Source organism: Heptranchias perlo, chromosome 7 (genome assembly GCF_035084215.1).
Source record: "Heptranchias perlo isolate sHepPer1 chromosome 7, sHepPer1.hap1, whole genome shotgun sequence".
In the NCBI taxonomy this organism is placed as follows: Eukaryota; Metazoa; Chordata; class Chondrichthyes; order Hexanchiformes; family Hexanchidae; genus Heptranchias; species Heptranchias perlo.
Window position 1 is genome coordinate 785,800 of NC_090331.1, and position 24,340 is coordinate 810,139.

The 24,340-nt window shown below is 45.0% G+C and overlaps 1 protein-coding gene across 5 annotated transcripts in view; it reads left to right on the forward strand.

Moving 5' to 3' along the window:
- LOC137323451 (transmembrane protein 169-like) overlaps positions 1-24,340 on the forward strand; it is a 76,852-nt gene that overhangs the window by 41,706 nt on the left and 10,806 nt on the right. For 4 of the 5 annotated variants that reach the window (XM_067986929.1, XM_067986931.1, XM_067986932.1 and 1 more), the window contains one exon: positions 11,458-11,833. In XM_067986929.1, coding sequence (XP_067843030.1) covers positions 11,563-11,833 — 271 coding nt within the window. In that variant the 5' untranslated portion in view covers positions 11,458-11,562. Of the gene's footprint in view, positions 1-10,044; positions 11,834-24,340 lie in introns of those variants that run through there. The other variant, XM_067986928.1, reaches the window with a different exon arrangement.

Genomic DNA, 24,340 nt, shown 5'->3' on the forward strand with positions numbered 1-24,340 from the left:
CAACTTGTCCTGCCACCTTCAAAGATCTCTCCCTTTAAAATTGTACCATTTTACCTCTTCTCATTCTTGCTACCAAAATATATCTGTTAAATTTCATCTGCCATGTGTCTGCCCATTTCACCAGTCTGTCCATGTTCTCCTGAAATCTGTTACTATCCTCCATGTTGTTTACTACATTTCTGAGTTTTGTGTCTTCTGCAAACTTTGAAATTGTACCCTCTATACCCAAGTCCAGGTCATCAATATATATCAAAAAGAGCGGTGGTCCTAATCCTGACCCTTGGGGCACGCCAGTGTATACTTCCCTCCAGTCTGAAAAACAACTGTTCACCACTACTCTCTGCTTTGTGTCCCTTAGCCAAGTTTGCATCCACGCTGCCACTGTCCCTTTAATCCCATGGGCTTTAATTTTGCTAACAAGTCTATTAGAAACATAGAAAATAGGAGCAGGAGTTGGCCATTCAACCCTTCGAGCCTGCTCCGCCATTCAATATGATCATGGCTGATCCTCTATCTCAATACCATATTCCTGCTCCTTCCCCATACCCCTTGATGCCTTTTGTGTCAAGAAAGCTATCTAGCTCCTTCTTAAATATATTTAGTGACTTGGCCTCCACAGCCTTCCGTGGTAGAGAATTCCACAGGTTCACCACCCTCTGAGTGAAGAAATTTCTCCTCATCTCAGTCCTAAATGTCCTACCCTGTATCCTGAGACTGTGACCCCTCGTTCTTGACCCCCCCCCCCCCAGCCAGGGGGAACATCCTCCCTGCATCTAGTCTGTCTAGCCCTGTCAGAATTTTATACATTTCAATAAGATCCCCTCAGATTCTTCTGAACTCGAGTGAATGCAGGCCGAGTCAACCCAATCTCTCCTCATACGACAGTCCTGCCATCCCAGGAATTAGTCTGGTGAACCTTCGCTGCACTCCCTCTATGGCAAGTATATCCTTTCTTAGGTAAAGAGACCAAACCTGCACACGATACTCCAGATGTGGTCTCACCAAAGCCCTATACAACTGCAGTAAGACATCCTTGCTTCTGTACTCAAATCCTCTTGCAATGAAAGCCAACATACCATTTGCCTTTGGCAACTTCCTTGCTTTTGTACTTTATGCCTCTTATTAATAAAGCCCAGGATCCCATATGCATTTTTAACAGCCTGATCAACTTGTTCTGCCACCTTCAAAGATTTATGTACATACACCTCAGGGTACGGTAGCATAGTGGTTATGTTACTGGGCTAGTAATCCAGAGGCCTGGACTAAAATCCAGAGTCATGAGTTCAAATCCCGCCACGGCAGCTGGCGAATTTAAATTCAATTAATTAAATTCAATTAATTAAATAAAAATCTGGAATTAAATACTAGTATCAGTAATGATGGCCATGAAACTACCGGATTGTCGTAAAAACCCATCTGGTTCACTAATGTCCTTTAGGGAAGGAAGCCTGCCGCCCTTACCCGGTCTGGCCAATATGTGACTCGAGACCCACAGCAATGTGGTTGATTCTTAATTGCCCTCTGAAATGGCCTAGCAAGCCACTCAGTTGTAAAATCTTGCTACGAAAAGTCATAATAAGAATAAAACCGGACGGACCACCCGGCATCGGACCACTAGGCACCGGACACGACAATGGCAAAACACCAAGCCCAGTCGACCCTGCAAGGTCCTCCTTACTAACATCTGGGGACTTGTGCCAAAATTGGGAGAGCTGTCCCACAGACAAGTCAAGCAACAGCCTGACATAGCCATACTCACAGAATCATATCTTTCAGCCAACATCCCAGACTCTTCCATCACCATCCCTGGGGATGTCCTGTCCCACCGGCAGGACAGACCCACCAGAGGTGGCGGTACAGTGATATACAGTCAGGAGGGAGTGGCCCTGGGAGTCCTCAACATTGACTCTGGACCCCATGAAATCTCATGGCATCAGGTCAAACATGGGCAAGGAAACCTCCTGCTGATTACCACCAACCGTCCTCCCTCAGCTGATGAATCAGTCCTCCTCCATGTTGAACACCACTTGGAGGAAGCACTGAGGGTAGCAAGGGCACAAAATATACTCTGGGTAGGGGACTTCAATGTCCATCACCAAGAGTGGCTCGGTAGCACCACTACTGACCGAGCTGGCCGAGTCCTGAAGGACATAGCTGCTAGACTGGGCCTGTGGCAGGTGGTGAGCGAACCAACACGAGGGAAAAACTTACTTGACCTCGTCCTTACTTGACCTGTCGCAAATGCATCTGTCCATGACAGTATTGGTAGGAGTGACCACCGCACAGTCCTCGTGGAGATGAAATCCCGTCTTCGCACTGAGGACACCATCCAACGTGTTGTGTGGCACTACCACCGTGCTAAATGGGATAGATTCAGAACAGATCTAGCAGCTCAAAACTGGGCATCCATGAGGCGCTGTGGGCCATCAGCAGCAGCAGAATTGTATTCCAGCACAATCTGTAACCTCATGGCCCGGCATATTCCTCACTCTACCATTACCAACAAGCCAGGGGATCAACCCTGGTTCAATGAGGAGTGTAGAAGAGCATGCCAGGAGCAGCACCAGGCGTACCTAAAAATGAGGTGCCAACCTGGTGAAGCTACAACTCAGGACTGCATGCATGCTAAACAGCGGAAGCAACATGCTATAGACAGAGCTAAGCGATTCCACAACCAACGGATCAGATCAAAGCTCTGCAGTCCTGCCACATCCAGTCGTGAATGGTGGTGGACAATTAAACAACTAACGGGAGGAGGAGGCTCTGCAAACATCCCCATTCTCAATGATGGCGGAGTCCAGTACGTGAGTGCAAAAGACAAGGCTGAAGCGTTTGCAACCATCTTCAGCCAGAAGTGCCGAGTGGATAATCCATCTCAGCCTCCTCCCGATATCCCCACCATCACGGAAGCCAGTCTTCGGCCAATTCGATTCACTCCACGTGATATCAAGAAACGGCTGAGTGCACTGGATACAGCAAAGGCTATGGGCCCCGACAACATCCCAGCTGTAGTGCTGAAGGCTTGTGCTCCAGAACTAGCTGCGCCTCCAGCCAAGCTGTTCCAGTACAGCTGCAACACTGGCATCCACCCGACAATGTGGAAAATTGCCCAGGTATGTCCTGTCCACAAAAAACAAGACAAATCCAATCCGGCCAATTACCGCCCCATCAGTCTACTCTCAATCATCAGCAAAGTGATGGAAGGTGTCGTCGACAGTGCTATCAAGCGGCATTTACTCACTAATAACCTGCTCACCGATGCTCAGTTTGGGTTCCGCCAGGATCACTCGGCTCCAGACCTCATTACAGCCTTGGTCCAAACATGGACAAAAGAGCTGAATTCCAGAGGTGAGGTGAGAGTGACTGCCCTTGACATCAAGGCAGCATTTGACCGAGTGTGGCACCAAGGAGCCCGAGTAAAATTGAAGTCAATGGGAATCAAGGGGAAAACTCTCCAGTGGCTGGAGTCATACCTGGCACAAAGGAAGATGGTAGTGGTTGTTGGAGGCCAGTCATCTCAGCCCCAGGGCATTGCTGCAGGAGTTCCTCAGGGCAGTGTCCTTGGCCCAACCATCTTCAGCTGCTTCATCAATGACCTTCCCTCCATCATAAGGTCAGAAATGGGGATGTTCGCTGATGACTGCACAGTGTTCAGTTCCATTCGCAACCCCTCAGATAATGAAGCAGTCCGAGCCTGCATGCAGCAAGACCTGGACAACATCCAGGCTTGGGCTCACAAGTGGCAAGTAACATTCGCGCCAGATAAGTGCCAGGCAATGACCATCTCCAACAAGAGAGAGTCTAACCACCTCCCATTGACATTCAACGGCATTACCATCGCCGAATCCCCCACCATCAACATCCTGGGGGTCACCATTGACCAGAAACTTAACTGGACCAGCCATATAAATACTGTGGCTATGAGAGCAGGTCAGAGGCTGGGTATTCTGCGGCGAGTGACTCACCTCCTGACTCCCCAAAGCCTTTCCACTATCTACAAGGCACAAGTCAGGAGTGTGATGGAATACTCTCCACTTGCCTGGATGAGTGCAGCTCCAACAACACTCAAGAAGCTCGACACCATCCAAGATAAAGCAGCCCGCTTGATTGGCACCCCATCCACCACCCTAAACATTCACTCCCTTCACCACCGGCGCACTGTGGCTGCAGTGTGCACCATCCACAGGATGCACTGCAGCAACTCGCCAAGGCTTCTTCGACAGCACCTCCCAAACCCGCGACCTCTACCACCTAGGACAAAGGCAGCAGGCGCATGGGAACAACACCACCTGCACGTTCCCCTCCAAGTCACACACCATCCCGACTTGGAAATATATCGCCGTTCCTTCATTGTCGCTGGGTCAAAATCCTGGAACTCCCTTCCTAACAGCATTGTGGGAGAACCGTCACCACACGGACTGCAGCGGTTCAAGAAGGCGGCTCACCACCACCTTCTCAAGGGCAATTAGGGATGGGCAATAAATGCCGGCCTTGCCAGCGACGCCCACATCCCGTGAACGAATAAAAAATAAATAAATAAAAATAAAAATCTCTGTTCCTGCACTTGCTTTAAAATTGTACGCTCTAGTTTATATTGCCTCTGCTAATTTTTCCTTCTGAAATGTATCTCTGCATTAAATTTCATCTGCCGAGCATCTACCCATTTTACCAATCTGTCAATGTCCTCCTGAAGTCTGCTACCAACTATCTTACTGTTTACATTTTCAAGCTTTGTCATCCGCAAACTTTGAAATTATGCCCTAAATACCCAAGTCCAGGTCATTGATTTATACCGACCTCTGGGGAACACCACTGTATACTTCACTTCAGTCTGAAAAATAACCATTCACCACTCTCTGCTTTCTGTCCCTTCGTCAATTTTGTATTCACGCTGCCACTGCCCTTTCAATCCCATGGGTTTCAGTTTTGCTAACAAGTCTATTATGTGGCATTTATCAAATGCCTTCTGAAAGTCCATGTTCACAACAACATCCGCACTACCCTCATTAACCTTCTCCATTACTTAATCAAAGAACTCAATCAGGTTTCAGACACAATTTGCCTTTAACAAATCCATGCTAGCTTTAATTTATTAACCCCTATTCTTCTTTTGTTCTTATGGGATATGGGGATCGGGCAGAGTTGAGGTTGAAGATCAGCCATGATCTTATTGAATGGCGGAGCAGGTTCGAGGGGCTGTATGTCCTACTCCTGCTTCAGTTTCTTGTGTTCCTATGTTCTTACGTAGCCATGATGTGGAGATGCCGGTGATGGACTGGGGTGTACAAATGTAAGGAATCTTACAACACCAGGTTATAGTCCAACAGTTTTATTTGAAAATCACAAACTTTCGGAGGCTTTCTCCTTCCTCACCTGACTAAGGAGAAAGCCTCCGAAAGCTTGTGATTTTCAAATAAAACTGTTGGACTATAACCTGATGTAAGATTCCTTACATATGTTCTGATGTGACATTAATTTTGTCTTGGCTTATTGTCTCCAGAATGTTCCCTAGAAGAACTACAGGCTGACTGGCCTGTAATTACCGTTTATCTCTCCTTAGGAACATAGGAACAGGAGTAGGCCATTCAGCCCCTACTCCGCCATTTGTTAAGATCATAGCTGATCTGTGATCCAGCTCCATATACCTGCCTTTCGCCCATATCCCTTAATACCTTTGGTTGACAAAAAGCTATCTATCGCGCATTTAAATTTAGCAAGGGTGTAACATTTTCAACCCTCCAGTCCTCTGGCACTGCCCCCATATCTGAGGAGGATTTTTTTTGCTTATTTGGGATGTGGGCGTCGCTGGCAAGGCCAGCATTTATTGCCCATCCCTAATTGCCCTTGAGAAAGTGATGGTGAGCTGCCTTCATGAACCGCTGCGGTCTGTGTGGTGAAGGTTCTCCCACAGTGCTGTTAGGTAGAGAGTTCCAGGATTTTGATCCAGCGATGACGAAGGAACGGCGATACATTTCCAAGTCAGGATGTTGTGTGACTTGGAGGGGAATGTGCAGGTGGTGGAGTTCCCATGTGCCTGCTGCCCTTGTCCTTCTAGGTGGTAGAGGTCGCGGGTTTGGGAGGTACTGTCGAAGAAGCCTTGGCGAGTTGCTGCAGTGCATCTTGTAGATGGTATGCACTGCAGCCATGATGCGCCGGTGGTAAAGGGAGTAAATGTTTAGGGTGGTGGATGGGGTGCCAATCAAGTGGGCTGCTTTGTCCTGGATGGTGTCGAGCTTCTTGAGTGTTGTTGGAGCTGCACTCATCCAGGCAAGTGGAGAGTATTCCATCACACTCCTGACTTGTGCCTTGTAGATGGTGGAAAGGCTATAGGGAGTCAAGAGGTGAGTCACTCGCTGCAGAATACCCAGCCTCTGACCTGCTCTTGTAGCCGCCGTATTTATTTGGATGGTCCAGTTAAGTTTCTGGTCAATTCATTTTTGGCCCTTATATATATTCGCCAGAGGCACCTGTGATTGTGTTTTTTTGTTGATAGAAAAGGAAATAGATTGTATGTCAGGAATGAATTAAGAACGTAAGAAATAGGAGCAGGAGTAGGCCATGTGGCCCCTCGAGCCTGCTCCGCCATTTAATCAGATCATGGCTGATCTTCGACCTCAACTGCACTTTCCTGCCCGATCCCCATATCCCATGATTCCCCTAGAATCCAAAAATCTATCCAAATCAGCCTTTAAATATATGCAGTGACTCAGCATCCACAGCCCTCTGAGGTAAAGAATTCCAAAGATTCACAACCCTCTGCTTAAAGAAATTCCTCCTCATCTCAGTCTTGAATGGCCGACCCCTTATCCTGCGACAATCCCCCCCAGTTCTAGACACTCGAGCCATGGGAAACAATGTCTCGGCATCTACCCTGTCAAGCCCCCCTAATAATCTTATATGTTTCAATGAGATCACCTCTCATTCTTCTAAACTCCAGAGAGACTAAGCCCATTCTACTCAATCTCTCTTTATAGGACAATCCTCTCATTCAGGAATTAATCTAGTGAAACTTCATTGCACTGCCTCCAAGGCAGGTATATCCTTCCTTAGATAAGGAGACCAAAACTGTACGCAGTACTCCAGGTGAGGTCTCACTAAAGCCCTGTACAACTGTCGTAAGACTTCCTTGCTCTTGTACTCCAACCCCCTTGCAATAAAGACCAACATGCCATTTGCTTTCCTAATTGCCTGCTGTACCTGCGTACTAACTTTTTGTGTTTCTTGTATGAGGACATCCAAGTTTCTCTGCACACCAACATTTAATAGTTTCTCACCATTTTAAAAAATATTCTGTTTCTCTATTCCTACCAAAGTGAATAACCTCACATTTCCCAACATTATACTCCATCTGCCACCCCCTTGCCCACTCACTTAATCTGTCTATATCCCTTTGCAGCTTACTTTCCCAACTAGCTTTGTATCATCAGCAAACTTGGATACATTACACTTGATCCCTTCATCTAAGTCATTAATATAGATTGTAAATAGCTGAGGCCCGCATACCAATCCTTGCAGTACCCCATCAGTTGCAGCCTGCCAACTTGAGAGTGACCCATTTATCCCTACTCTCTGCTTTCTGTCCTTTAACCAATCCACACCAAGATATTACCCTCAACCCCATAAGCCCTAATCTTGCGTAACAACCTTTTATGTGGCACCTTATTATGCCTTTTGAAAATCCAAATATACTACATCCATTGGTTCCCTTTTATCTACCCTGCTAGTTACATCCTCAAAAAACTCTTAGTAAAATCATGTTTGACAAATTTATTTTCATTAAACCATGTTGAGTCTACCTAATCATATTATGATTTTCTAAGTGCCCTGTTATCACTTCCTTAATAATGGATTCCAGGCACTTTCCCGACGACAGTGTGAGGCAAAGGAGGAGATTGCGGGGGCTCTGACACATATATTCAGAACCTCTCTGGCCACAGGGGATGTGCCAGAGGACTGGAGAACCGCTAATGTAATACCATTATTCAAGAAGGGGAGTAGGGAAAAACCGGGGAACTACAGGCCAGTGAGCCTAACATCAGTGGTAGGAAAATTATTGGAAAAAATTCTGAAGGACAAAATTAGTCTCCACTTGGAGAAGCAAGGATTAATCAGGGATAGTCAACATGGCTTTGTCAAGGGAAGATCATGTCTGACTAATTTGATTGAATTTTTTGAGGGGGTGACTAGGCGTGTGGATGAGGGTAACGCAGTGGATGTGGTATACATGGATTTCAGTAAGGCCTTCGATAAAGTCCCCCACAGGAGACTGGTCAAGAAGGTACGAGCCCATGGAATCCAGGGTGCCTTGGCACTTTGGATACAAAACTGGCTTAGTGGCAGAAGGCAGAGGGTGATGGTCGAAGGTTGTTTTTGTGACTGGAAGCCTGTGGCCAGTGGGGTACCACAGGGATCGGTGCTGGGTCCCTTGCTGTTTGTGGTCTACATTAATGACTTGGATATGAATGTAAAAGGTATGATCAGTAAGTTCGCTGATGATACAAAGATTGGTAGGGTGGTAAATAGTGAGGAGGATAGCCTCAGTCTGCAGGACGATATAGATGGGTTGGTCAGATGGGCGGAACAGTGGCAAATGGAATTTAACCCGGAAAAGTGCGAGGTGATGCACTTTGGAGGGACTAACAAGGCAAGGGAATACACAATGAATGGGAGGACCCTAGGCAAGACAGAGGGTCAGAGGGATCTTGGTGTGCAAGTTCACAGATCCCTGAAGGCGGCGGAACAGGTAGATAAGGTGGTAAAGAAGGCATATGGGATACTTGCCTTTATTAGCCGAGGCATAGAATATAAGAGCAAGGAGGTTATGATGGAGCTGTATAGGACACTGGTTGGGCCACAGCTGGAGTACTGTGTGCAGTTCTGGTCGCCACACTACGGGAAGGATGTAATCGCTTTGGAGAGGGTGCAGAGGAGATTCACCAGGATGTTACCAGGGCTGGAGCGCTTCAGCTAAGAAGAGAGACTGGGAAGATTGGGTTTGTTTTCCTTGGAGCAGAGGAGGCTGAGGGGGGACATGATTGAGGTGTACAAAATTATGAGGGGCACAGATAGGATGGATACTAAGGAGCTTTTTCCTTTCGTTGAGGGTTCTATAACAAGGGGACATAGATTCAAGGTAAAAGGCGGGAGGTTTAGAGGGGATTTGAGAAAGAACTTTTTCACCCAGAGGGTGGTTGGAGTCTGGAACTCACTGCCTGAAAGGGTTGTGGAGGCAGGAACCCTCACAACATTCAAGAAGCATTTGGATGAGCACTTGAAATGCCATAGCATACAAGGCTACGGACCAAATGCTGGAATATGGGATTAGAGTAGACAGGGCTGATGGCCGGCGTGGACACGATGGGCCGAAGGGCCTCTATCCGTGCTGTATAACTCTATGACTCTATGACTAACTGGCCTGTAGTTCCCTATTTTCTTTCTCCCTCCCTTCTTGAATAGCGGGGTTACATTTGCTACCTTCCAATCCACTGGGACCGTTCCAGAATCTAGAGAATTTTGGAAGATCATAACCAATGCTTCCACGATCTCTGCAGCCAGCTGTTTTCGAACCCTCGCATGTAGGCCATCAGGTCCAGGGAATTTGTCAGCTTTTAGTCCATTAGTTTGTCCAGTACTTTTTCTGTAATATTAATTGTTTTAAGTTCCTCACTCTCATTGCTGTTTGTGGCTATTGAAAATTCAGTTTTAAAAAATCTACAGATCCATTTTTAAGGCTGAAGAATTTTTTTAACATATTAAGAACTTAAACTTTATGTAAACAATGAACCTTGAGTACTTCCTGAGGTGATTTTTGTTTTGCTTAATGGAAATGTAGGTATATTAGAGACTGCATCTGCATCCCTGGCACACGCTGGGAAACTGCTGAATCCTAGCCTGTGATTTTCCCTCCATTGATTTTTAAGAAGCAGAAAATTAACATTTAAATACTTCAAGAGGAATTGGCTGAGAATGGAGAGAGTTGGGGGGGTGGTGGTAGAATACCTGAAAGGATAAAGGAGGTGGGGGGTTAATTGGGGAAGAGACTGAAGGGTAGGAAAAAAATTGGGATTGAGGCTTGATGCTTTGAAAGGGATCAATTGTAGTTTAAGTGCCATTCTCCTGGGACCTGGGATCCTCTCCTTCATGCTAAGGCCTTGCACTCATTCCACACAAACTGCCAGATCCCAGCTATCCGCAAAACTGCTGGATTCTGACCCCGCCCAATGCCCCAAAATTAACTCTGCAGTCCTGCTGGGCTCCAGGATTGCCTGTCAGTGCTCATAAATCCCAAGAATGTATTTCCAGTGCTGCAAAATCTGATTGGTGAGTGACCGGGACCCGGAGTCACTGCCGGGTGACGCGTGACCGGGACCCGGAGTCACTGCCGGATGACGCGTGACCGGGACCCGGAGTCACTGCCGGGTGACGCGTGACCGGGACCAGGAGTCACTGCCGGGTGACGCGTGACCGGGACCCGGAGTCACTGCCGGGTGACGCGTGACCGGGACCCGGAGTCACTGCCGGGTGACGCGTGACCGGGACCCGGAGTCACTGCCGGATGACGCGTGACCGGGACCCGGAGTCACTGCCGGATGACGCGTGACCGGGACCCGGAGTCACTGCCGGATGACGCGTGACCGGGACCCGGAGTCACTGCCGGATGACGCGTGACCGTCATGACAATCTGGATGATCCCAGAGCAGTGGCAGCATTAAACCCCACTCCCAATCCCTCCCTGCCAAATGCCTAGTTCCCTCTCAGGCGCAGTTTCTGTTTGAGGCTACTTAAACCTAAAACATCCCCCACCCTGTGTAGGGTCCTGTAAACCCCTTTTCGGTGCAGGCGCCTGCTTTTAGGTAAACCCTATACCCACCCCCCGCCCCCCCTCCCCCCCAAAAATACAACGGTAGTGTTAATCTCCCCACCACCACCCCATCTAGCAAGTCACATGCAACTTTGTGTTATTTCTGATTTTTGCTTTTAAAATATCATGGCCAACATTGAGTTGCAGGCAAATTTAAATCTTGAAGTCCTGCAATTATTTATAGATCAGGTACAAAAAGTCACTGCAGTCCTCAATGGAAAGAAATTGATGGAAGCAGGAATCTTGGTGACTTGTCTGATTGGCCTTTGGTTGACATAACAGTATGTTCTTCAGACAAACCACTAAAGAAATTCTAGTCTCTAAATATGCTACCCTTTTCCAGAGTGGAATAAAGTGGACAATGCAGGAAACTGAAGTCTGGCACATGGTGATGGGACACATTCATGCCAGTGACCCCCAGGTAGTGAATTCTCTATCAGCTATGTTGTTAGGGGAAACATTGAATACCTGAGTACAGGCCAGGAATTTTATCACAACCTCCTCCCATGCCAAAAGAAAATGAAGGAACATCAAGTTGTTATTTGTATGTTTGTGATTTCTCTCTTTCAGATCTTAATGATGCTTTTGTGTGTTAGTTGTTTTAACAACAGGACTTATGTGCCCAAGGCACGTGCAGAGCAGATTCTGTCAGAAGCAGCAATACCTCCTATCTAAATGTGACCACTCTGACAAGTACCGAGATGCCCCAAAACAACATTGGCATGGACCAGGCAGCTCAGATGACCCACCAGAGTTCCCCACACAAAGCTGGACAGATAGCTGGGGTATTTGAGAAGGAAGGAGAAGTTGCCATGGAGCGGAAGAAAAAGAGGAAGAAAGAGCCAAGACCAGAATCAATTATAATCTACCGCACGGGGAGCGAAAAGGTCGAGGAAGACCAACATGACCCAGATGCTGCAGCCAAGAACACTGAGGAAAGGACAAACTTTCTTAGTCCTCCTACTGTAGAAGGTACTACAGATAAATTCTAACTGCAGAATGGGCCCACAGCTCAACTCTGAATTTTTAACTCCTGATTTTTTTTTTTCCCCCTTTCTCCCTCTTCTAATGCCAGTGACTCTTGCTGGGGTATGATTCGCAGGTATTAATGGCCCTTACCCATGTAGCCATTTTCCTTTGTGAGCCCATACATGATTTATGGCGGGTATTACAGTATGTCCAAATCCGCCCTCACCCACCATTCACGCACTTTTCAGCTGGAGTCACGTAATAGTGATCAGAAGTGGAAACTTTGGCTGAATTTCTCTCTCCCTACCCCTCCCCTCCCCTCTCCTATCCAAGAGTTCTGGGATACTGAAGACAATCTTAGCGCGTTAAGGGGGAGACTTACGAAATATTGAGGAACAGTAACTCCCAAATAAACAAATTGAAAATGGGAAAATCGTTATTCATATTTTAAAAGGATGACAGGAACCGTATCTGGTAACAGAACTATAAACCTGAGCTCTGTAATGGTATCAGAAACAAAATGGAAAAGTACCTAATAAATGAGACCAACACATTAGAACAAGTGAATCTTAGCTGACTTGTTTTAAGGAAGTAACAGGTTGAGGTCATGTGACTTTATGAATCTATGATGTGGAGATGCCGGTGATGGACTGGGGTTGACAATTGTAAACAATTTTACAACACCAAGTTATAGTCCAGCAATTTTATTTTAAATTCACAAGCTTTCGGAGGCTTCCTCCTTCCTCAGGTAAATGTTCAGGAGCTCCTCGAAGCCTACGCATTTATACATATGTATAAATGCGTAGGCTTCGAGGAGCTCCTGAACATTTACCTGAGGAAGGAGGAAGCCTCCGAAAGCTTGTGAATTTAAAATAAAATTGCTGGACTATAACTTGGTGTTGTAAAATTGTTTACATTTATGAATCTAGACTTAGTGTTGCTTGAGAAACTCCTTTTATGAACCAAGGTTAGTGGATATCAAATGTAAGACACAGATGTGGATTAATAACAGGTTAAAAGAGGAAGAAGTAGAGTGTAGTCATATGGGGGAATTAGGTCAAAATTAGAGGAGCTATTGAATGATATGCCCCAGGGGGTCTGTCCTGGGATGCCTCTAGATTGTGGTATAAATAAATGACCTGGAATAATAATATCAGTGCTAGGGAGGGACTTGAGATTCAGTTTAACATAGTTAGTACTTGAACTATCCTAATATAGACTGGCATATTAATAGTGAAAATGGCAAAGAACACAAGAAATAGGAGCAGGAGTAAGCCATACAACCCCTCAAGCCTGCTCCACCATTCAATAAGGTCAAGGTTGATTTTCGACCTCAACTCCACTTTCCTGATCAATCCCCATATCCCTTGATTCCCCTAGAATCCAGAAATCTATCTATCTCTGCCTTGAACACACTCAACAACTCAGCATTCACAGTCCTCTGGGGTAGAGAATTCCAATGATTCACAACCCTCTGAGTGAAGAAATTCCTCCTCATCTCAGTCCTAAATGGCTGACCCCTTATCCTGTGACTGTGCCCCCTAGTTCTAGACTCTCCAGCCAGGGAAACAACCTCTCAGCATCTACCCTGTCAAGCCCCCTCAGAATCTTGTATGTTTCAATGAGATCACCTCTCATTCTTCTAAACGCCAGAAAGCATAGGCCCATTCTACTCAATCTCTCCTCATAGGACAACCCTCTCATCCCAGGAATCAATCCAATGAACTTTCATTGCACTGCCTCTAAGGAAAGTATATCCTTCCTTGGATAAGGAAACCAAAACTGTACACAGTACTCCAGGTAAGGTCTCACCAAAGCCCTGAACAATTGTAGTAAGACTCCCTTACTCTTGTACTCCAACCCCCTTGCAATAAAGGCCAACGTGCCATTTGCTTTCCTAATTGCTTGCTGTACCTGCATGCTAACTTTTTATGTTTTTTGTACGAGGACACCCAAGTCTCTGAACACCAACATTTAATAGTTTCTCACCATTTTAAAAAAATTCTGTTTTTCTATTGTTCCTACCAAAGTGAATAACCTCACATTTCCCCCGTTATACTCCATCTGCCACCTTTTAGCCCACTCACTTAATCTGTCTATATCCCTTCGCAGACTCTGTATGTCCTACTCACAGCTTTATACCCACCTCGCTGTGTACCATCAGCAAACTGGGATACATTACACTCGGTCCCTTCATCCATGTCATTAATATAGATTGTAAATAGCTGAGGCCCAAGCATTGATCCTTGTGGCACCCCACTAGTTACAGCCTGCCAACCCGAAAATGACCCGTTTATCCCTACTTTCTGTTTTCTATCCGTTAACCAATCCTCTATCCATGCTAATATATTACCCAACCCCATGAGCCCTTATTATGTGTTACAACCTTTTATGTGGCACCTTATCGAATGCCTTTTGAAAATCCAAATATATTACATCCACTGGTTCCCCTTTATCTACCCTGCTCGTTACATCCTCAAAAAACGCTAATAGATTTGTCAAACACGATTTCCCTATCATAAAACCATATTGACTCTGCCTAATCATATATATGATTTTCTAAGTGCCCTGTTATTACGTCCTTAAAAGATTCTAGCATTTTCCCGACGACTGATGCCAGGCTAACTGGCCTATAGTTCTCTGTTTTCTCTTTCCCTCCTTTCTTGAACAGCGGGGTTACATTTGCTACCCTGCAATACACAGGGACCGTTCTAGAATCTAGGAATTCTGGAAGATCAAAATCAATGGATCCGCTATCTCTGCAGCCACCTTTTCAAAACCCTTGGATATAGGCCATCAGGTCCAGGGAATTTATCGGCTTAGAATCATAGAATGGTTACAGGACGTACTATCCGTGGCTAACTAAGGAAGTTAAAGATAGTATCAAATTGAAAGAAAAAACATACAATTCCATGAAGATTAGTGGCAGGCCAGAAGATTGGACAGAATATAAAAAAACATCAAAGAATGACTAAAAGAATAATGAGGAAGAAATTAGAGTATGAGAGAAAGTGAGCTAGAAATATAAAAACAGATAGTAAGAGTTTCTACAGGTGTTTTAAGAAGGAAAAGAGTAAGTGAAGTGAGCGTTGGTCCTCTGGAGAGTGAGTCTGGGGAATTAATAATGGAGAATAAGGAAATGGCGAATGAATTGAACAGATATTTTGCGTCCGTCTTCACTATGGAGGATACAAATAACATGCCAGAAATAATTATGAATCAAGAGGTGAAAGGGAGGGAGGAACTTAAAACATTTACAATCACCAGGGAAAGGGTTAGAGTCATAGAGTTATACAGCACGGATAGAGGCCCTTCGGCCCATCGTGTCCGCGCCGGCCATCAGCCCTGTCTACTCTAATCCCACATTAGTTCTGAAAAAAATATTAGAACTAAAAGCTGACAAGTCCCCAGGTCCTGACAGACTTCATCCTAGGGTCTTAAAACAAGTGGCTGCAGAGATAGTAGATGCATTGGTATTAATTTTCCAAAATTCCCTAGATTCTGGAAGGGTACCATCCAGGACAAAGCAGTCCGCTTGATTGGCACCCCATCCACCACCCTAAACATTCACTCCCTTCACCACTGGCGCACTGTGGCTGCAGTGTGTACCATCCACAGGATGCATTGCAGCAACTTGCCACGGCTTCTTCGACAGCTCCTCCCAAGCCCGCGACCTCTACCACCTAGAAGGACAAGAGCAGCAGGCACATAGGAACAACACCACCTGCACATTCCCCTCCAAGTCGCACACCATCCCGACTTGGAAATATATCGCCGTTCCTTCATCGTCGCTGGGTCAAAATCCTGGAACTCCCTTCCTAACAGCACTGTGGGAGAACCTTCACCACACGGACTGCAGCGGTTCAAGAAGGCGGCTCACCACCACCTTCTCAAGGGCAATTAGGGATGAGCAATAAATGCTGGCCTTGCCAGCGACGCCCACATTCCATGAACAAATTTTTTTCAAAATTGGAAAATAGTGAATGTAGCTCCTCTACTCAAGAAGGGAGGGAGACAGAAAGCAGGAAACTACAGGCCAGTTAGCTTAACATCTGTCATAGGGAAAATGCTAGAATCTATTATTAAGGAGGTTACAGCAGGGCACTTAGAAAATCCCAATGCAAGCAGGCAGAGTCAACACTGCTTTGTGAAAGGGAAATCATGTTTGACCAATTTATTCGAGTTCTTTGAGGAAGTAACGAGCAACGTGGATAAAGGGGACCCTGTGGATGTGGTGTAATTGGCTTTCCAGAAGGCTTTTGACAAGGTGCCACATCAAAGGCCACTACACAAAATAAGAGCTCATGGTGTAGGGGTTAGCATATTAGCATGGATAAAGGATTGGTTAGCTAACAGGAAACAGAGAGTTGGCATAAATGGGTAATTTTCAGGTTGGCAAGATGTAGTGAGTGGAGTGCCACAGGGATCAGTGCTTGGGCCTCAACAGTTTACAACTATATCAATGACTTAGATGAAGGGACCAAAAGTTTGGTTGCTAAATTTGCTGATGACGCAAAGGTAGGTAGGAAAGTAAGTTGTGAAGAGGACATAAGGAGTCTGCAAAGGGATATAGATAGGTTAAGCCGAGTGGGCAAAAATTTGGCAGATGGAGTATAATGCGGGAAAATGTGAACTTGTCCACTTTGGCAGGAGGAATAGAAAAGCAGTATATTTAAATGGAGTGAGATTGCAGAACTCTGAGGTACAGAGGGATCTGAGTGTCCTAGTATATGAATCACAAAAAGTTAATATGCAGGTACAGCAAGTGATTAGGAAGGCAAATGGAATGTTGTCATTTATTGCAAGGGGAATGGAATATAAAAGTAGAGATGTTTTGCTACAGTTGTACAAGGCATTGGTGAGACCACATCGAGAATACTGTGCAATTTTGGTCTCCTTATTTAAGAAAGGACATAATTGCTCTAGAGGCAGTTCAGAGAAGGTTCATTCGACTGATTCCTGGGATGAAGGGGTTATCTTATGAGGAAAGGTTGGACAAGTTGGGCCTGTATATATGGAGTTTAGAAGAATGACGTGATCCCATTGAAACATATAAGATCCTGAGGGGATAAGAAAGGGTAGATGCTGAGAGGATGTTTCCCCTTGTGGGAGAGACTAGAACTAGGGGCCACAGTTTAAAAATAAGGGGTCTCCCATTTCAGACGGAGTTGAGGAGAAATTTTTTCTCTGAGGGTCGTGAGTGTGTGGAACTCCCTTCCCCAGAGAGCGGTGGAGGCAGGGACATTGAATAATTTTAAGGCTGAGTTAGATAGATTCCTGATTAACAAGGGAGTCAACGGTTATAGTCGGTCGAGGGAAAGTAGGGTTGAGGTCACAATCAGATCAGCCATGATTTATCAAATGGCAGAGCAGGCTCGAGGGGCCGAATGGCCTACTCCTGCTCTTAATTTGTATGTTTGGAAGTGTTCTTCTGGATTGTAAAATTGCACGTCACTCCGCTTTTTAAGAAAGGAGAGAGAGGGAAACCAGGGAATTATAGACCAGTTAGCCTAACATCTGTTGTGGGGAAAATGCTGGAGTCTATAATTAAGGATGGGGTGACTGAACAACTCGAGAATTTTCGGTTAATCAGAGAGAGCCGGCATGGATTTGTGAAAGGTAGGTCGTGCCTGACAAACCTGATTGAATTTTTTGAAGATGTGACTAAAGTAGTGGACAGGGGAATGTCAATGGATGTTATTTATATGGATTTCCAGAAGGCATTTGATAAGGTCCCACATTAGAGACTGTTAGCTAAGATAGCAGCCCGTGGAATCGAGGGAAAAGTACGGACTTGGTTAGGAAGTTGGCTGAGCGAAAGGCGACAGAGAGTAGGGATAATGGGTAGGTACTCACATTGGCAGGATGTGACTAGTGGAGTCCCGCAGGGACGACACAAAGATTTGTGGCATTGTAAGCAGTGTAGATGAAAACATAAAATTACAAAGGGATATTGATAGATTAGGTGACTGGGCAAAACTGTGGCAAATGGAATTCAGTGCAGACAAATGTGAGGTCATCCACTTTGGATCAAGAAAGGATAGAACAGGGTACTTTCTAAAAGGTAAAAAGTTTAAAAACTGTGGATGTCCAAAGGGACTTCGGGGTTCAGGTACATAGATCATTGAAGTGTCATGAACAGGTGCAGAAAATAATCAATAAGGCTAATGGAATGCTGGCCTTTATATCTAGAAGACTAGAGTACAAGGGGGTAGAAGTTATGCTGCAGCTATACAAAACCCTGGTTAGACCGCACCTGAAGTACTGTGAGCAGTTCTGGGCACCGCACCTTCGGAAGGACATATTGGCTTTGGAGGGAGTGAAGTGTAGGTTTACTACAATGATACCCGGACTTCAAGCGTTAAGTTACTAGGAGAAATTATACAAATTGGGGTTGTATTCTCTGGAGCTTCGAAGGTTAAGGGGTGATCTGATCGAAGTTTATAAGATATTAAGGGGAATGGATAGGGTGGATAGAGAGAAACTATTTCCGCTGGCTGGGGATTCTAAGAGTAGAGGGCACAGTCTAAAAATTAGAGCCAGACCTTTCAGGAGCGAGATTAGAAAACATTTCTACACACAAAGGGTGGTAGAAGTTTGGAACTCTCTTCCGCAAACGGCAATTGATACTAGCTCAATTGCTAAATTTAAATCTGAGATAGATAGCTTTTTGGCTATAGGAAAGATAGAGCAGGAGGTAAGAGAGGAGGGGGAGTTGCGTTCTTGATTAGGGAGAACATCACGGCAGTAGTGAGAGGGGATATATCCGAGGGTTCGCCCACTGAGTCCATATGGGTAGAACTGAAAAATAAGAAGGGAGAGATCACTTTGATAGGATTGTACTACAGACCCCCAAATAGTCAACGGGAAATTGAGGAGCAAATATGTAAGGAGATTACAGACAGCTGCAAGAAAAATAGGGTGGTAATAGTAGGGGACTTTAACTTTCCCAACATTGACTGGGACAGCCATAGCATTAGGGGCTTGGATGGAGAGAAATTTGTTGAGTGTATTCAGGAGGAATTTCTCATTCAGTATGTGGATGGCCCGACTAGAGAGGGGGCAAAACTTGACCTCCTCTTGGGAAATAAGGAAGGGCAGGTGACAGAAGTGTTAGTGAGGGATCACTTTGGGACCAGTGATCATAATTCCATTAGTTTTAAGATAGCTATGGAGAAGGATAGGTCTGGCCCAAAAGTTAAAATTCTAAATTGGGGAAAGGCCAATTTTGATGGTATTAGACAGGAACTTTCAGAAGTTGATTGGGAGAGTCTGTTGGCAGGCAAAGGGACGTCTGGTAAGTGGGAGGCTTTCAAAAGTGTGTTAACCAGGGTTCAGGGTAAGCACATTCCTTATAAAGTGAAGGGCAAGGCTGGTAGAAGTAGGGAACCTTGGATGACTCGGGAGATTGAGGCACTAGTCAAAAATAAGAAGGAGGCATATGACATGCATAGGCAGCTGGGATCAAGTGGATCCCTTGAAGAGTATAGAGATTGCCGGAGTAGAGTTAAGAGAGAAATCAGGAGGGCAAAAAGGGGATATGAGATTGCTTTGGCAGATCAGGCAAAGGTGAATCCAAAGAGCTTCTACAAATACATAAAGGGCAAAAGGGTAACTAGGGAGAGAGTAGGGCCTCTTAAGGATCAACAAGGTCATCTATGTGCGGAACCACAAGAGATGGGTGAGATCCTGAATGAATATTTCACATCGGTATTTACGGTTGAGAAAGGCATGGATGTTAGGGAACTTGGGGAAATAAATAGTGATGTCTTGAGGAGTGTACATATTACAGAGAGGGAGGTGCTGGAAGTCTTAACGCGCATCAAGGTAGATAAATCTCCGGGACCTGATGAAATGTATCCCAGGACGTTATGGGAGGTTAGGGAGGAAATTGCGGGTCCCCTAGCAGAGATATTTGAATCATCCACCGCTACAGGTGAGGTGCCTGAAGATTGGAGGGTAGCAAATGTTGTGCCTTTGTTTAAGAAGGGCGGCAGGGAAAAGCCTGGGAACTACAGACCAGTGAGCCTGACATCTGTAGTGGGTAAGTTGTTAGAGGGTATTCTGAGGGACAGAATCTACAGGCATTTGGAGAGGCAGGGACTAATTAGGAACAGTCAGCATGGTTTTGTGAGAGGAAAATCATGTCTCACGAATTTGATTGAGTTTTTTGAAGGGGTAACCAAGAAGATAGATGAGGGCTGTGCAGTAGACGTGGTCTACATGGACTTCAGCAAAGCATTTGACAAGGTACCGCATGGTAGGTTGTTACATAAGGTTAAATCTCATGGGATCCAAGGTGAGGTAGCCAATTGGATACAAAATTGGCTTGACGACAGAAGACAGAGGGTGGTTGTCGAGGGTTGTTTTTCAAACTGGATGCCTGTGTCCAGCGGTGTGCCTCAGGGATCGGTGCTGGGTCCGCTGTTATTTGTTATTTATATTAATGATTTGGATGAGAATTTAGGAGGCATGGTTAGTAAGTTTGCAGATGACACCAAGATTGGTGGCATTGTGGACAGTGAAGAAGGTTATCTAGGATTGCAACGGGATCTTGATAAATTGGGCCAGTGGGCCGATGAATGGCAGATGGAGTTTAATTTAGATAAATGTGAGGTGATGCATTTTGGTAGATCGAATCGGGCCAGGACCTACTCCGTTAATGGTAGGGCGTTGGGGAGAGTTATAGAACAAAGAGATCTAGGAGTACAGATTCATAGCTCCTTGAAAGTGGAGTCACAGGTGGATAGGGTGGTGAAGAAGGCATTCAGCATGCTTGGTTTCATTGGTCAGAACATTGAATGCAGGAGTTGGGATGTCTTGTTGAAGTTGTACAGGGCATTGGTGAGGCCACACTTGGAGTACTGTGTACAGTTCTGGTCACCCTATTATAGAAAGGATATTATTAAACTAGAAAGAGTGCAGAAAAGATTTACTAGGATGCTACCGGGACTTGATGGTTTGACTTACAGGGAGAGGTTAGACAGACTGGGACTTTATTCCCTGGAGAGTAGGAGGTTAAGGGGTGATCTTATAGAAGTCTATAAAATAATGAGGGGCATAGATAAGGTCGATAGTCAAAATCTTTTCCCAAAGGTAGGGGAGTCTATAACGAGGGGGCACAGATTTAAGGTGAGAGGGGAGAGATACAAAAGGATCCAGAGGGGCAATTTTTTCACTCAAAGGGTGGTGAGTGTCTGGAACGAGCTGCCAGAGGCAGTAGTAGAGGCGGGTACAATTTTGTCTTTTAAAAAGCATTTGGACAGTTACATGGGGAAGATGGGTATCGAGGGATATGGGCCAAGTGCAGGCAATTGGGACTAGCTTAGTGGTATAAACTGGGCGACATGGACATGTTGGGCCGAAGGGCCTGTTTCCATGTTGTAACTTCTATGATTCTATGATTCTATAATCAAAGATATTAAGGTATATGGAGTTGGATCACAGATCAGCCGTGATCTTATCAAATGGCGGAGCAGGCACGAGGGGCTGAATGGCCTACTCCTGTTCCTATGTTTGTATGTAGTACAGAAGGAGGCCATTCAGCCCGTCAAGCCTATGTCAGCTCTCCAAGAGCAATGCAGCTAGTCCCACTGCCCTGCCTTTCCACATAGCCCTGTAAATTTTTTTCCCTTCAAGTACTTATCCAGTTCCCTTTTGAAAGCCACGATTGAATCTGCCTTCACCACCCTCCATAGCAGTGCATTCCAGATCATAACCACTCGCTGCGTAAAAGAAGTTTTTCCTCATGTCTCCTTTGGTTCTTTTGCCAGTCACCTTAAATCTATTTCCTCTGGTTCTTGATCCTTCTGCCAAGAGGAACAGTTTCTCTCTGTCTTTTTCCCTCATGATTTTCAACACCTCTATCAAATCTCCTCAACCTGCTCTGCTCTAAGGAGAACAACCTCAGCTTCTCCTGTCTATCCACGTAACTGAAGTCCTTCATCCCTGGAACTATTCCAGTAAATCTTTTGTGCACCCTCTGTAGGGCCTTCACGTCCTTCCTAAAGTGCAGTATCCTTAATTGGACACAGTACTCCAGGCCACACCAGTGTTTTATAAAGGTTCATCATAATCTCTGTCTCTATTTATAAAGCCCAGGATCCCATATGCTTTTTTAACTGCTTTCTCAACCTACCCTGCCACCTTCAATGATTTGTGCATGTATGCCCCCAGGTCTCTCTCTTCCTGCACCCCTTTTGAATTATACCCTTTAGTTTACAAGTCCCATTAATTTCTCCAATTCTTTTTCTTTACTAATTTTAATTACTTTAAGTTCCTCACTCTCATTAGACCCTTGGTTCCCCACTATTTCCAGTATGTTTTTTGTGTCTTCCACTGTGAATTCAGATACAAAATATTTGTTTAACGTCTCTGCCATTTCCTTATTCCCCATTATAATTTCTCCTGTCTCTTCCTCTAAGGGATCCACGTTTACTTTCACTAATCTCTTCCTTTTTACTTGTAGAAGCTCTTACAATCTGTTTTTATATTTCTTGCTAGTTCACTCTCATTCAATTTTCTCCCTCTATCAATTTCTTGGTCATCCTTTGATTTCTAAAACCCTCCCAATTCTCAGGCTTACTACTTTTTGGCAACATTGTAAGCCTCTTCTTTTAATCTAATACTGTCATTAACTTCTCTAGTCAGCCACGGTGGGATCACTTTTCCCGTGGAGTTTTTATTCCTCAAGGGAATGTATATTCATTGAGAATTATGAATTATTTCTTTAAATGTTCACCATTGATTTTCTACCGTCATAGCTTTTAATCTGATTTCCCAATCTACCTTAGCCAACCCGCTCTTCGTACCTACATAATTGTCCTTGTTTAATTTTAAGACCCTAGTTTTGGACTTTAACTACATCACTCTTAAATCAATATGAAATTCTATCATATTATGATCACTCTTACCAAGAGGATACTTTAATATAAGATTATTAATTAACCCTGTCTCATTACACGATACTAGATCGAAAATAGTCTGTTCCCTATTTGGTCCCTCGACATATTGTTTGAGAAAACTGTCTCGAATGCATTCCATGAACTCATCCTCTAAAGTACTTTTGCCAATTTGGTTTGCCCAGTCTATATGAAGATTAAAGTCCCCCACGATTATTATATTACCCTTGTTACATGCTCCTCTAATTTCCTGATTGATACTCTGTCCAACACTATAACTACTGTTAGGGGACCTATAAACTACTCCCACCAGTGTTTTCTGCTCCTTGTTATTTCTTAGGTCCACCCATACTGATTCTCCATCCTGATTTTCTGAGCTAAGTTCCTTTCTCAGTAATGCCTTTATCAGGGCTATTCGTGTATTCAGATTTAGCGCCTTTAGTTTTAGAACATAAGAACATAAGAAATTGGAGCAGGAGTAGGCCAATCGGCCCCTCGAGCCTGCTCCGCCATTCAATAAGATCATGGCTGATCTGATCCCAACCACAAATCTAAAGAACACAAGAAGTCGGAGCAGGACCCGGCCACATAGCCCCTGGGCCCTCTCCGCCACCCACAGGGCATTGACCGATCCGAACTCAGCTTCATGTCCAATTTCCTGCCCGCTCCCCATAACCCCTAATTCCCTTTACTTCTAGGAAACTGTCTATTTCTGTTTTAAATTTATCTAATGATGTAGCTTCCACAGCTTCCTGGGGCAGCAAATTCCACAGACCTACCACCCTCTGAGTGAAGAAGTTTCTCCTCATCTCAGTTTTGAAAGAGCAGCCCCTTATTCTAAGATTATGCCCCCTAGTTCTAGTTTCACCCATCTTTGGGAACATCCTTACTGCATCCACCCGATCAAGACCCTTCACAATCTTATATGTTTCAATAAGATCGCCTCTCATTCTTCTGAACTCCAATGAGTAGAGTCCCAATCTACTCAACCTCTCCTCATATGTCCGCCCCCTCATCCCCGGGATTAACCGAGTGAACCTTCTTTGTACTGCCTCGAGAGCAAGTATGTCTTTTCTTAAGTATGGAGACCAAAACTGTATGCAGTATTCCAGGTGCGGTCTCACCAATACCTTATATAACTGCAGCAATACCTCCTTGTTTTTATATTCTATCCCCCTAGCAATAAAAGCCAACATTCCGTTGGCTTTCTTGATCACCTGCTGCACCTGCATACCAACTTTTTGATTTTCTTGCACTAGGACCCCCAGATCCCTTTGTACTGCACTACTTTCCAGTCTCTCGCCATTAAGAAAATAACTTGCTCTCTGATTTTTCCTGCCAAAGTGCATAACCTCACATTTTCCAATATTATATTGCATCTGCCAAATCTCCGCCCACTCACCCAGCCTGTCTATATCCCCTTGCAGGTTTTTTATGTCCTCCTCACTCTCTACTTTCCCTCCCATCTTTGTATCATCTGCAAATTTTGATATGTTGCACTCGGTCCCCTCCTCCAAATCGTTAATATAGATTGTAAAGAGTTGGGGACCCAGCACCGACCCCTGTGGAACACCACTGGTTACTGGTTGCCAGTCCGAAAATGAACCAT